This window comes from Marmota marmota, unplaced genomic scaffold, assembly GCF_001458135.2.
Source record: "Marmota marmota marmota unplaced genomic scaffold, marMar, whole genome shotgun sequence".
Taxonomy (NCBI): domain Eukaryota; kingdom Metazoa; phylum Chordata; class Mammalia; order Rodentia; family Sciuridae; genus Marmota; species Marmota marmota.
Window position 1 is genome coordinate 8,144,755 of NW_026000101.1, and position 15,183 is coordinate 8,159,937.

A 15,183-nucleotide genomic window follows, 5' to 3' on the forward strand; every position below is an offset into this window, starting at 1 on the left:
TAACGTGGGGTTGCTCTTTACTCTGTGAAGTTCCTAGCCTAGTGCTTCTGCCAGGTGACTAGAGACTCTGGCGTTGTGCTGCCAGATTCTAGAAAGTCCTGGAGGGAAGATGTTTAGTGTTCAGGATCCATTGCTTTCACTCTGCCCACAAGGCCTTGGGCCAGCCATGGGCCCTGTCACCCTCCTTCTTGTGCTGCCTGGTCTGGGAACCTGGCTGGACTTGCAGGGATTTGCTCCTTGGACTTCTTTCTAACCTTATCTTTTCCTGCCATCCCCCTACCCCCTCCATTGCCTGGTTACAGATTGTCCTGCCAGCTGTGTTTGTCTGCATTGCCTTGGTGTTCAGCCTGATTGTGCCACCCTTTGGCAAGTACCCTAGCCTGGAACTTCAGCCCTGGATGTACAATGAGCAGTATACGTTTGTTAGGTACGTGTTTGTCTTCTGGGCCCAGGGGAGAGGAGGGTTCAAGTAGATCAAGGGTGATCACTGTGCTGAGGGTCAAAAGAATAGAGTCAAGAATTGCACAGTGGAAGGGGTTTTACCAGCTGTGCCTCAGGCCCCTATGTAAGCTACTACTGCATGCCAAGAACATCAGTGAGCTACCCTTGACTTGGCAGCTAGTCCTCTCTCGGACATTTCACCCCTTCTCCTTATGCTGTGAGTGTCAGGACAACCCTGCATATTTTAGATGATATGCCCTTGATAAAATCTAAAATTGTTTTAAAATATTTGTATTTTTAGAGTTATGTTTTAATTTTGTTATCTAGTCATAGGGCTTCCATACAATGTCAAAACAGAAGCTTCACATTCTTATTTTCTATATAGTATAATTCATGTAATTATTACCTACTCTTTAAATTTATGGTTTTGGCTAATGTTAACGTTTGGCAAAAATACTTTCTACTCCATAGTAATCCTATGCATGAAATAAAAGGACAAAGGAATTTCTGGATATTGTTTGGCAAAGGTTTTCTGGGATTTATAGGTGTATAGATAGGAGAGATATATAAGTGATATCTAGAAGAGGTTTAAAAATGAAAATAACATATACCAAACATATGAATTTGTCTCTTTTTCTCCAAACTATGCTTTCTTCTTAATTCAGGTTTACTTGCCTTTTTCCCTTCCTAGCTGTTGACCTTGTATTGCCTATAGCTATAAAATATGGCATGTGTTTGTGACCTGTGCCTATTATTTTTTGTACTTTTGAGTTGTCTGTGTACACAGTCAATAAAATCTGCCTGTCTTTCCTGGAAAATACTGGTTATCTGGGCCAAATGGGTAATCATGAAAGTAATTTTGAAATACTGATCCTTAATGAGTCTCATTGCTTCAAATTACAATATATATGTAAATATGTGTATATGTGTGCATAGGTACACACAGGTACACACATCTTCATACATATTCCAGTTTGGGGTGCTGTATACTACCCAGATGCTGAATATATGGCCAGAGTCCAAGCTCCTCATACCTAGTTTCTATGTTTTATTCATTTTTCTTTTAAGAGCCTAGAATCCAGGAAGTACTTAATAGAGTGTTTAATTTAGAAAACTTTTCTTTCTCCCTGTTCCTGGTTTAAATGAATTACTGAGATGGTTGCTTCCCATGTACTCACAGTAATGATGCTCCTGAGGACACTGGCACCCAGCAACTCTTGAATGCCCTCACCAAAGACCCTGGTTTTGGGACCCGGTGTATGGAAGGAAACCCAATCCCGTGAGTGTCACTTTCGCCATAAGTTGTCTTCTCATGCCTGCCATCTGGTTTGATTTCTGATATACTGCATTTATCAATTGCATGCCACATTGTAACCACTATTATTTGTCTTTTGAATCACTTTTTATTTTTAAAAAGTGAATATAATAACCTAATCAGACCCATCTAGGAACATTTAGAGAGACTTCTAACATCCTGCAAAGGAAATCATTAAAGACATTTGTTTACTTCTTTAGAACATTAATATTTAATTTAAATAGCACTTTATACTTACTAAATGCTTTTATCACTTCTGCCCCCAACTCCTGTATTTTAGTGCAACAATAGGCTGCCATTGTATATAATTTGCAATTTTGCTCATCAGCTTCTTCACCTTAACAACCTGAAAAGATAAAATAGATTTTTCTAAGAGGGGACACTTTCTTGTTCCATTGCATATTTTTTCTTCAGGATAATGCTTTATTCTTTTATTAAACAACTTTCAGTGTAATAAGTGTATATTTGTTATGTACCAAATAATCACAGTTGTTATGTCTTTCCTTAATACTCAGATAGTCCCATATTAAGCAAATGGGAACCCTTTCAGGTTAGCTCCTGTGTCCCTTTAAACCAGTGTCAGTACTTGAACATTCAGGAACATTTGACCTTAATGTATTAGGTTTACTTCTTATTTCCTGCCCTAGATCTGGAACCAGATATTTATCCAAGATTTTTAGTGCCTTTTAATAGGAAGCAGTATTTATTTTATTTTAAATTTTGATTTGTTACATATGACAACAGAATGCATTACAATTTATATTACACATATAGAGTACAATTTTTCATATCTCTGGTTGTACACAAAGTAGAGTCACATCCTTCGTGTCTTCTTACATTTACTTAGGGTAATGATGACCATCGCATTCCACCATCTTTCCTACCCCTCTGTTCCCTCCTTTCTCCTCCCTCCCCTTTTCCCTTTTGCCCTATCTAGAGTTTATTTAATCCTCCCATTGCACCCTGCCCCCCCGGCATATTATGAATCAGCATCCTTAAATCAGAGAAATCATTTAGCATTTGTTTTTTTGGGATTGGCTAATTTCACTTAGCATTATATTCTCCAGCTTCATCCATTTACCTGCAAATGCAATGATTTATTTTCTCTTTTAATGCTGAATGCTTAATAATATTCCATTGTGTATATATACCACATTCTATATCTATTCATCTACTGAAGGGCATCTAGATTGGTTCCACAGTTTTAGCTATTGTGAATTGTGCTGCTATAAACATTGATGTGGCTGTGTCCTTGTAGTATGCTGTTTTTAAGTCCTTTGGGTATAGACCAAGGAGTGAGATAGCTGGGTCAAATGGTGGTTCCATTCCCAGTTTTCCAAGGATTCTCCATACTGCTTTCCATATTGGCTGCACCAATTTGCAGTCCCACCAGCAATGTATGAGTGTGTCTTTTTCCCCACATCCTCGCCAACACTTACTGTTTGTATTCTTGATAGTTGCCATTCTGACTGGAGTGAGATAAAATCTTAGTTTTGATTTGCATTTCACTAATTGCTAGAGATGTTGAACATTTTTTCATATATTTGTTGATTTATTGTATATCCTCTTCTGAGAAGTGTCTGTTTGGTTCCTTGGCCCATTTACTGATTGGGTTATTTGGTTTTTTGGTGTTAAGATTTTTGAGTTCTTTATCTATAGATTAGTGCTCTATCTGACATGTGTATGGTAAGATTTTGTTCCCAATTAATAGGCTCTCTATTTACCTCATTGATTGTTTCTTTTGCTGAAAAAAAACTTTTTAGTTTGAATCTATTCCATTTATTGATTCTTGATATTAGTTCTTGCACTATAGGACTCTTATTGAGGAAGTTGGGCCCTAATCTGACACGATGGAGATTTGGGCCTACTTTTTCTTCTAATAGATGCAGTGTCTCTTGGTTTAATTCCTAGGTCCTTGATCCACTTTGAGTTTTCTTTTTTTTTTTACTACCTTTATTTATTTATTTATTTTTATGTGGTGCTGAGGATTGAACCCAGGGCCTCGCATGCCTTGTGCATGCTAGGCGAGCGCTCTGCCACTGAGCCACAACCCTAGCCCCGCCCCCATACACTTTGAGTTTTGTGCATCATGAGAGATAGAGGTTTAATTTCATTTGTTGCACATGGATTTCCAGTTTTCCCAGAACCACTTGTTGAAGAGGCTATCTTTTCTCCGATGCACATTTTTGGCACCTTTGTCAAATATAAGATAACTGTAATTATGTGAGTTAGTTTCTATGTCCTCTATTCTGTATCATTGGTCTACAAGTCTATTTTGGTACCAATACTATGTTCTTTTTATTACTATTGCTCTGTAGTATAGTTTAAGTTCTGGTATAGTGATGCCACCTACCTCACTCTTCTTGCTAAGGGTTGCTTTAGCTATTCTGGGTCTATTATTTTTCCAGATGAATTTCATGACTGCTTTTTCTATTTCTATGAGGAATGTCATTGGGATTTTGATTGTATTAAATATGTATAGTGCTTTTGGTAGTATGGTCATTTTGACAATATTAATTCTGCCTATCCAAGAATAAGGTAGATCTTTCCATCTCTTAAGGTCTTCTCTAATTTCTTTCTTTAGCGTTCCATAGTTTTCATTGTAGAGGTCTTTCATTTCTTTTGTTAAGTTGATTCCCAAGTATTTTATTTTATTTTTTGGTGCTATTATAAATGGGGTACTTTTCCTCGTTTCCCTTTCAGAGGATTTGTTAATGATACATAGAAATTCCTTTTGATTTATGGTTGTTGATTTTATATCCTACTACTTTGATGAATTCATTTACTAGTTCTAGAAGTTTTCTGGTGGAGCTTTTTGGGTCTTCTAGGTATAGAATCATATCGTCAGCATATAGTCCTAATTTAAGTTCTTCTTTTCCTATATCTATCCCTTTAATTTCTTTCATCTGTCTAATTGCTCTGGCTAGTGTTTCAATAACTATGTTAAATAGAAGTGTTGAAAGAGGGCATCCCTGTCTTGTTCCAGTTTTTAGAAGGAATGCTTTCAATTTTTCTCCATTTAAAATGATGTTGATCTGGGGCTTAGCATAGATAGCTTTTACGACGTTAGGACATGTTTCTGTTATCCCTAGTTTCTCTAGTGTTTTGAACAAGAAGGCGTGCTATATTTTATTGAATGCTTTTTCTGCATCTATTATGCTGCATCTATTATTTCTGCATCTATTATATGATTATATGTCTTACCTTTAAGTCTCTTGATGTGATGAATTGCATTTATTGATTTCTGTATGTTGAAGCAACCTTGCATCCCTGGGATGAACCCCATTTGATCATGGTGTACCATCTTTTTGATATGTTTTTGTATTCAATTTGCCAGAATTTTACTGAGAATTTTTGCATCTATGTTCATTAGAGATTTTGATCTGAAGTTTTCTTTTTCTGATGTGTCTTTGCCTGGTTTTGGAATCAGTGAGATATTGACCTCATAGAATGTGTTTGGAAGTGGTCCCTCTTCTTCTATTTCCTGAAATAAACTGACGAGTATTGGTGTTGGTTCTTCTTTAAAGGTCTTATAGAACTCAGCTGTATCCATCTGGTCCTGGGCTTTTCTTGATTGGTAGGCTTCTGATGGCGTCTTCTATTTTGTCACTTGAAATTGATCTGTTTAAATGTGTCTATCCTGATTCAATTTGGAGAAATCATATGACTCTAGAAATTTGTTGATGCCTTCGATATTTTCTATTTTATTGGAGTACAAGTTTTCAAAATAATTTCTAATTATTTTGAAGATAATTTCTAATTATCTTCTGTATTTCTGTAGTGTCATTCATGATATTTCCTTTTTCATCACGTATGTTAGTAATTTGATTTTTTTCTCTCCTTCTGTTTGTTGCATGGCTGAGGGTCTGTCAATTTTATTTATGTTTTCAAAGAACCAACTTTTTGTTTTGCATTTTTTTCAGTTGTTTCTTTTGTTTCAATTTCATTGATTTCAGCTCTGATTTTAGTTATTTCCTGTCTTCTATGCTTTTGGAATAGATTTGTTCTTTTTTTTCTAGGACTTTGAAATGTAAAGTCATTTATCTGTTGACTTTTTCTTCTTTTAAGGAATAAACTCCATGCAGTGAACTCTCCTCTTAGAACTGCCTTCATAGTGTCCCAGAGATTTCGATATGTTGTGTCCGTGTTCTCATTCATCTCTAAAATTTTTTTAATCTCCTCATTGATGTCTTCTGCAACCCATTGTACCTTCAGTAGCATATTATTTAGTCTCCAGGTGTTGGAGTGGATTTTATTTCTTACATTGATTTCTAATTTCATTCCATTATGATCTGATAGATGCAGGGTAGTATCTTTACTTTTTTATATTTGCTAAGGGTTGCTTTGTGGCATAATATATGTTCTATTTTAGAAAAGGATCCATGTGCTGCTGAGAAGAAAGTGTATTCTCTTGTTGAAGGATGAGATATTCTATATATGTCCTTTAAGTCTAAGTTATTGATTGTGTTTTTGAGTTCTATAGTTTCTTTGTTCAGCTTTTGTTTGGAAGATCTATCTAGTGGTGAAAGAGGTGTGTTAAAGTCACCCAAAATTATTGTGTTGTGGTCTATTTGATTCTTGAACTTGAGAAGAGTTTGTTTGTTGAATGTAGATACTCCATTGTTTGGAGCACATATATTTATAATGGTTATGTCTTGTTGATGTATGGTTTACTTGAGCAGTATGTAGTGTCCTTCTGTATACCTTTTGGTTTACTTTAGCTTGAAGTCTACTTTATTTAATATGAGGATGGAATCCCCTGATTGTTTCTGCATTCCATGTGAGGGGTATGATTTTTCCCAACCTTTCACCTTCAGTCTGAATGTTTTTTCCTATGAGATGAGTCTCTTGGAGGCAGCATATTGTTGGGTCTGCTAGTTTATATCTTTTGATCCATGAGTTTAGGCCATTAACATACAGGGTTATTATTGAGGCATGCTTTGTATTCCCAGCCATTTTTAAATTTTTGATATTTAACTTGACTTGATTTCTCCTCGGATTAGTTTTTCCTTTAGTGTAATACCTCCCTCTGCTGATTTTCATCATTGTTTTTCATTTCCTCTTCATGGAATATTTTGCCGAGGATGTTCTGTAGTGTAGGCTTTCTAGTTGTGAATTCTTTTAACTTTTGTTTATCATGGAAGATTTTTATTTCATGAAATAAAACTAAAGTTTAATTTTGAAAACTAAAGTTTAATTTTGCTGGATATAAGATTCTTGGTTGGCATCCATTTTCTTTTAGAGCTTGGCATATGTTGTTCCATGATCTCCTGGCTTTGAGGGTCTGGGTTGAAAAATCTGCTGAGATATGCATTGGTCTCCTTGTATACATGATCTGATTCTTCTCTCTTGCGGCCTTTAAGATTCTATCCTTATTCGGTATGCTGTAATGTGCCTTGGTGTAGATCTGTTGTAATTTTGTAAATTTGGTGTCCAGTAAGCCTCTTTATTTGGTTTTCCAATTCATTCTTCATACTTGGGAAATTTTCTGATATTATCTCATTGAAGATTTTGTGCATTCCTTTGGTTTGAAACTCTGTACCTTCCTCTATCCCAATAACTCTTATATTAAGTCTTTTGATGGATAGCAAGAATTATGGGATACCATACCAAAATTCTTGATGTTCTGTTCATGGTTTCTTACTATCTTCACTTTGTGGTCAACTTTATTTTCCAGATTGTATACTTTGTCTTTATTATCTGACATTCTTTCTTCCAAGTGATCTAGTCTGTTGGTTATACTTTCCATTGAGTTTTTTATTTGGTTTATTATTTCCTTCATTTCAAGGATTTCTGATTGGTTTTATTTTCAGAGTCTCTATCTCTTTCTTGAAGTATTTGCTCTCTTATCTCTTTGTTGGAGTGATCAATTTTTTACTGTATTCGCTCACTTAGGTCATTCTTTAATTCACAGATCATTTTAATTATGAACCTTCTGAACTCCTTCTCTGACATTTCATCAACTTCACTGTCCATGGGTTCTGTTATTGTAGTATCCTGGTTTGTTTATGGCACTTTCCTCCCTTTTTTTTTTTCATGTTGCTGCAGTACTGATCAGATTTGTAGTTACTGATGTCCTTTCGAGGCCATTTATCTATGTGTCTTCCTTTCTTGCAGTGTGGATTTGAGATATTACAGTTTCTACCCCATATTCTTATAGTACCCGTGTAGATTGTCTGTACCTCACCTTGATGTTGGGCTTCCAGACCCTGCTGGTGTCCCTCAATGTATGCTACTGCAACTAAAGGTGGTGGCAGCAATAGCAGAGGTAACATGAGATAATAGTGGGGGTACCCCAAGATGGATGCAATGTCTTACAGAGATGGGGCTGAAAGGGTGGGCCTTACACTGTCTTTGGGATGCCTGCTCTGAGATGCAGCTGCTTCTAGGCCCTGACTGTTGTCAAAAGGTAGGGGCTACTGTGTGGGGAAGGCTATGGCGATGTCTGCAGTGTCTCAAGATCAAAGTGGGTTAGGCTTGGGCATCCAGGTGTGTGTGTGGGGGTGGTGAACTTGGACCTACTCTGGGCCTGTCCCACATATGTTGATGTGGGTGGATCTGGGCCAGGCCTGGGCTCCCATGGTGTTCTGTTGGTCTGAAGAGGTGGTCCTGTGCCAGAGCCTGAGTTCCGGGGGGTGTCTGCGGATGGCGGAATGGACCCAGGCCTACTGTCCATTGCATATTTTTTACCCTACTTTCCTACAGAATATTTTTTAAGGAGTAGGCAAATAAATTCAGTGATCATATGCAAATGACTCTTTGAGTTAAGAGGAAAGCAAGTCAGGAGATCATGTGGTAAAGACAGTGGTGGCTTCTTGTTCCTGTGTCTTCTCTTCTACAGTTGTTGCAGTACTGATCAGATTTGTAGTTGCTGATGTCCTCTCCAGGCCAGTTATCCAGAAAGATAGACCATCAAAACAGAAAATTCCTTAGAAAGAAATTCCTTAGAACTTTTCATGCTCAAAGATTCCTGGAACTAAGTTGCATGTGGGAAAGGGCAACCATCCTGGCAACCCCCACTGAAATTCCAATTTTAGGTTTATAGAAGGTGGTAGGACTGGAGAAAATTTGACTGGGTACTTCTCAGTGGTCTTTAAGTTCATCTCAGTCAATTGTCTTTTGAAGGTTTTAGGAGCCAGCTTCAGGAGGACACAATGTCTTAGTTTGACTTTTCCATTTAGTCAACAGGCTTTAAAGAGTGGGAGATCAATCTGAAAGGCTGTTCATTTGATTTCTTTTAATATATAAGAAAATTGTATGAAGTCTGTGGCTCTATTTTAAATTGTAGAATTTTGAAACTGGAAGAGAGGCTAGAAATAACAAGTCATTTTGTACTTTTACCAGTGGAAAAAATAAGCCCTGAGAGGACAAGGAAGTTGCTGATGGTTTCATAAGAATTCAGAGTTCAAGTCAGAAATAAAGGCCATGTGTTTTGTCTCCTGGGATGCTTATACTAGCTCTTCTTATACCAAGCATTCTCACCCTACTCGCCCCACCCCCCTGAATTCTCTACTCATTTTAGAACATAGATTGAATCTTGCCACTCTCCACAGGATTTTTGGCACATTGAGCATAAAATCCAGACTCCCTTCCCAGGCTCCTTCTGGCACCTGCCTCACTTTTCTCCTTGTTTATCATCTCTCTTCTTCTTAGCTTATCACATTCCAGTCACACCGTCTTCCTGTTGTTCCTCAAATACAGAAACACTGCTTCTCAGGGTCTTCCACCTGACTTTTCATTGCCTCCGCTTGGAGTATTCTTCCCCCCTCAGATCTTTGCCTGGCTTGTTCTCTCTCATCATTGATGTTGTGGCTGAATATTGTTTCTTCAGGAGGAGGCTTCTTCCCATGTGCTCTCCCCTTATTTTGTTTTATTTTTAGTCATATAAAATTAAATTGTTTATTTGCTGTCTAACTCCTTTTTGGCATGCAAATGCCATGAAGGCATGGAGTTTGTCTTGCTCACTGCAGACTCACAGACATGCACAAAAGCATCTGGCTCATAGCCAATGCTCAGTGTGTGTGTTGTTTCAACAAATGTTGGTGGCTGAATCAAATAGAGTTCAGTTTATGAACATTTAGGATCTGTTTGTATTCTAATTTCCTTATCTATAAAACAGTGTTGCAAGGCTGTTGAGAGATCAGATAATCAAACAAGGCTATGCCCATTCTTTGTAAATGGTGAGGAATGGGCTTATGTTTGTGGTTGTTACAGAATGATCCTGTGCTCTTAAGGCAATAGAAAAGGCCAGGCCCTCTCCAGTAATCCCGCCCCTGATGCTTTTCCTTTGCAGAGACACACCCTGCTTGGCAGGGGAGGAGGAGTGGACTACTGCCCCAGTTCCCCAGACCATCATGGACCTCTTCCAAAACGGGAACTGGACAATGCAGAACCCTTCACCTGCCTGCCAGTGTAGCAGTGACAAAATCAAAAAGATGCTGCCTGTGTGTCCCCCGGGGGCAGGGGGGATGCCACCTCCACAGGTGAGTCCCCATCAGAGTAAGACTGCATAGTTCATGCAGGGTCAGCAGCCAGCATCTGCTGGGAGCAGGAATGAGTGAGATGTGAGATTAGGATAGTTTATTTCAGCCTCGAGGTTAATGCTTATCATAAGGAAAAGCAAGGGAGTTTTGAGGGAAGGGGATTTGGACCACAGTGTACCTATGCCTGTCCCACAGTGTTGGTGTCATAGGAAAGAGAGTGGTAGGCATGGCTTCTAACCCTCGTTCTGCCACAAATTAACTGGTGGCCTTCCAAAAGGCCATTTTAATTCTCTGGGCTTCCTTCTTAACTGCTAGATTAGGGAGGCTGAACCAGAAAACTTTCAATGGGCCTTACCAGTTCTGAAATTTTTCTGCGATTCTGAGTTTAGGACAGTTATCTGAGCCTTTTTGTTTCTTCCTCACAATTTTAGGAAGTCTTGTTTGTGCTACCTTTCTGCTGCTTTATCAGCATCCAAGTTGAAGGGTGAGAATAAGGCATTTTAAGCAGATGTAAGAAGTCATGGTTACCACTCTAAGTAGCTAATCCACTCAATGAACTCCAATGAACACAAGAATTCACTAGGCAAAGTTTGTGATTCTGTGCCCCAATATCTCTTGTGGTAAAGAAAAATCACATCTCAGTGCTTATTGTTTAGCTATTCCAAATAATTCCCTAGGGAAGACCTTGGTGTGGTATAAGTGCATGACCAGTACTGAGGGCAGCATGGACCAGATCTTGGTGGTGGTTGGTGGAGGGTGATGCCTGGGCCCTGTGGTTAGGGCTCCAGTCACACAGTGGCATGTGTTGGAGGAACATCTGTCACTGTAGCCCTTGATATGTTTTATGTGCCAATTCTTGTCTAAGAAGACACACATGCTTGATTTTTGTGTCGTGACAGAGAAAACAGAACACTGCAGACATCCTTCAGAATCTGACGGGAAGGAACATCTCGGATTACCTGGTGAAGACGTATGTGCAGATCATAGCCAAAAGGTGATTATTTACGCAGTGTGGCCTGTGTTTTATCATCCCTGATTAGAGGAGTTAAAGGCCTACAAATAGTGGACCCACATGGTGGGGAGATTGCCAGAGTATGGCTTGATGTTTCTACTGGAAGTTTAGGATGTCATCCTAAACTAGAAATGATGCGTAGAGGTACTGTGAGCATTCAGTTTTTAGCTTAAAGGTTGAGGCAGCATTGTCTAGAATGAAAGTAAGTATGCATTCAAATTTGAATTCTACCACTAACTAGTTGCTTGACCAGGAGCATTATCAGGCAGAACCTTAATCTGAAAAAGGGAGTGGTGGTGGTTTACCTCCAGGTTAAGGGGACAACTCTGAGTGACAGTAATCAAAATTTTCTCTTTGTTATCCTTTTAAAACTCTAATTTGGGGGCTGGGAATATAGCTCCATGGTAGAGTACCTGCCTACTATGCACGACACTCTGGGTTCGATCTCCAGTATTGTGGAAAAAAAGTCTTAATTTATGTAAAAGTGATATTACTGTTGCTCCTACAAGTTTGTTGTGAGAACTAAATGAAGTGAATTATGTGAAGTGTCTTAGATGCTCATGTGATATCATGGGGAGAACCTTGAGAAGATACAGTAGCTCGTGGCTATGGAACTTTGAAGCTTCTGGGACCTGGCGGCATAGTGTCAAATGTTTAGTTAATGCTCAGAAAATTTGTGTTCTGGTTCCCTTCCCAGCAGCTTGATAAAGAGGGGTATCTGTGTTAGAAGCTCAGTATCTTTAAATGATAAAGCTGTTCAAAAATGTAATGACCTTGAGTCATTAACATAACTTCTCCATATGTCATTTATAACTGATGTATTATTTGAATTGAAAAATCTTCTAGTTAATTCATGCCTTGGTTTGTAAGGTGGTTTTTAAAACTGGCTCAACCCAAGTATGACCTTAATGTAAGGTTTTTAAGATAGAATACAAGGTATGTTGAGATTAGGCTTCTTTCCATTGGTACAGTCCTGTAGTGCCAGCCTGATGATAGGATTACTTCTGGTCCTTTCTTTTGTCTTCAGGTAGATGTTTACTCCTTTTGCATCATCAGGTATAGCATCAGTCTTTCTAGAACTGATTTTTGGTTTTTGTCTTTATTTCTGCAGCTTAAAGAATAAGATCTGGGTGAATGAGTTTAGGTAAGTTGATCTCAAGATTTTCCCTGGTGCTTCTAGTCTTGGGAGAATGATTTTTATGCAGGCATATTGGATGGAGGGAAGCTGTTGGTTTCGGGATTGTTTGCCCCTCACACACTCCTGGGTGCCACATCACTGTGAGGAGAGAAAGGCCCTGCAGAATCTATGGAGCATGTGGGGTATAGACAGGCTTATATTAGACTTGGATTTTCTGCCCAGAGCATTTCTACTCAGTGTCCAGCTGCCACTTCAGAGGCCTTTGAACAATCTGATTCACTGATTTCCTTAAGGGCACTTAGAAATCTCTTGTGGGTCTCCAGGGACTAGTAACATTATGAGGGAAATACCTATCCTAGTTGCAGTTTTACCCAATCAGATTCCCACGGGTTCCCAGGGACTCAAGAACAATTTTTCAGGCCTTTGGCATAAGATAAAGAAGGTCTTGGAGAAAATAAAAAACATTTTCATATTTCAATCCATTTGTCCCTCTGGGTCTTGAAGATGTGAGGGGGTAAGGAAGCATCTTTGGATCCAGTTTGTATAATCATGGAAATGAGATGGCTGGTGTGACTTCCTCAGGAGACCTTAAAGGCTCCCTGTTACTGTTTCACACTTTTCTTCCTTGCCTTGTCCCCAAGGGCCAGGATCTTTGAAAACTCTGGGCAGAGCAGAGTAGCCCTCATGCTAGTAAAGATACAAGGTCTCTTATCCCCATCTGGCCCACTTGGGACAGTGTCCCTCACCACCTACCCTTCTACCCCATCTGCTTGCCTACAAAGACAGTAGTGAATGTGAAATAAATGACCTTACTTTTCTCAGTGTCTCAGATATCTAACTATAATCAGACCCAGGACCTCCCTACTGGGCAGCAACCCAGTTAATAGCTTGCTAGAATCCAAGGTATAACTTGTCTGAATCAAACTTTGGTTGAATAAGAAATGGGTCTCTAAGAGGCTTGTCCACACTCATGTGGTGTCTGCTGCTGGTGATCACATGTGGCATACTGGGTTTTAATGTCAGGCTGTTCTTCTAGGTATGGTGGGTTTTCCCTCGGTGTCAGTAACTCTCAAGCACTTCCTCCAAGTCAAGAAGTTAATGATGCCATCAAGCAAATGAAGAAACACTTGAAACTGGCCAAGGTAGTATATCCATCTTGAGACATGTTGGAAGAAAGGGCTTGGAGCTACTGGGACATGAGCATAGTGGGCAGATAGATCTGACCAGCTAGCAGCTCATTGTTCAGATTATCTTTGACTACTGAGCCATCATTGGTATTCTGTGACTTCAACAAGACGGGATTGAATTATTCAGTGTGTACTTAAAATCCTGAAAGTGTAGACCACAAATAGATTCAGAGATTTAAAAGTTCTTAGAATAACTGTTTGTCAGTTTGGCCAGTAGTAAATAAACTGGCCTTCAAGCAGACTTCCAAAACAATCACTAACTAAACAGAAATGGATGAGTTTCATTTTTAAGCTGGCTGGCTGGTCTTCAGGTCCTAGTGAGCACACACTTCATTTCTCTGTATCTCAGATTTCCCATTTTGAACTGAGAATTGAGGGAGTCATATGACATGGATTTTGTGATCCTGGACAGCAGTGATAGTCCTAGAGTCCAGTCTGTACTTCTGCCTTTGGAACACAGGCCCTAATGTCTGACACATCTGCACATAAATTGTGTTTGTGGTTCTTGGGATGATGCCAGGGGAACACTTGGAAGAAATTCTCATTGCCAGGTTATACAGACAACAGTCTTGGGACTTCAAGCCACAGGATTTCTCAGATATTTTTAAGACTGTGGCATTATGGAAACATTCATGCTGTAGGCTTCTGGTCAGTTGGTTCTCAGGAATCATTTAATGGCTTTAAATTTAATTTTAGTGTGGTAGTGGTGGTGTTGCTCTTGATAGGGGTGTCTTGTTGTCCACAGCTTCCGGACTGACTGTTGCCCTTTACCTGTTTGAATCATCACAATTGAGGTGGGTTTCTGTTGTTTACAGGACAGTTCTGCAGATCGATTTCTCAACAACTTGGGAAGGTTCATGACAGGACTGGACACCAAAAATAATGTCAAGGTAAAATGCTGTCTGTGTTTTACTAACTTTTTGGTAACCTATCCTGTTCCCTGAAGTATTTTCAGCCATAGTAAAATTGATAGGGGTATTCATGACAGAAAAGAGCAAATGGTTAAATCCACTAGGGAGGCTGTATAGTGGAGTGATTAAGAGAATTTGTTTTGTTGCCAGACTTTGACTTGAATTACTTAACCTTCAGTTTTCTCATCTGTAAAATGGGGACAATAATCATGGCTCTCTCCAAATAGTTATGGGGAATATATGAATTAAAGATACAAGGTCCTCAGTACAACCCTGGGCCCCATGGTCGGTGGTTGTATCCTTGTGTTATCATCACTCTGCCATGTTCTGCAGTGTTTTGTATTGGTATATGACTTGAGTTTCTAAAATTTAGGTGCATGATTTGTGTGTGTGTGTGTGTGTGTGTGTGTGTGTGTGTGTGTATGTACCTACTTCTGAGAGTAGTATTTAGGAACATTATCTTTTACCTGCTATGTTTTATCTCAGGTGTGGTTCAATAACAAAGGCTGGCATGCTATCAGCTCTTTCCTGAATGTCATCAACAATGCCATTCTCCGGGCCAACCTGCAGAAGGGAGAGAACCCTAGCCAGTATGGGATTACTGCTTTCAATCACCCCCTGAATCTCACCAAGCAGCAGCTTTCAGAAGTGGCTCTGTAAGTATGGCTGTGTCTAAAAGAATGGGGTGAGGAGAGA

At 39.1% G+C, this 15,183-nt stretch overlaps 1 protein-coding gene and 1 long non-coding RNA gene across 4 annotated transcripts in view; one reads left to right on the top strand and one right to left on the bottom strand.

Moving 5' to 3' along the window:
• Positions 1–15,183, top strand: part of Abca1 (ATP binding cassette subfamily A member 1) — a 135,150-nt gene that overhangs the window by 101,050 nt on the left and 18,917 nt on the right. For all 3 annotated transcript variants that reach the window (XM_048783274.1, XM_015492234.2, XM_048783273.1), the window contains 8 exons: positions 303–427; positions 1,622–1,720; positions 10,050–10,239; positions 11,139–11,233; positions 12,363–12,395; positions 13,426–13,531; positions 14,392–14,466; positions 14,974–15,143. In XM_048783274.1, coding sequence (XP_048639231.1) covers positions 303–427; positions 1,622–1,720; positions 10,050–10,239; positions 11,139–11,233; positions 12,363–12,395; positions 13,426–13,531; positions 14,392–14,466; positions 14,974–15,143 — 893 coding nt within the window. The remainder of the gene's footprint in view (positions 1–302; positions 428–1,621; positions 1,721–10,049; positions 10,240–11,138; positions 11,234–12,362; positions 12,396–13,425; positions 13,532–14,391; positions 14,467–14,973; positions 15,144–15,183) is intronic.
• LOC125610676 overlaps positions 1–15,183 on the bottom strand; it is a 28,189-nt gene that overhangs the window by 2,865 nt on the left and 10,141 nt on the right. Inside the window, exon 2 of the long non-coding RNA XR_007340671.1 lies at positions 1,995–2,102. This is a non-coding gene — a long non-coding RNA (uncharacterized LOC125610676). The remainder of the gene's footprint in view (positions 1–1,994; positions 2,103–15,183) is intronic.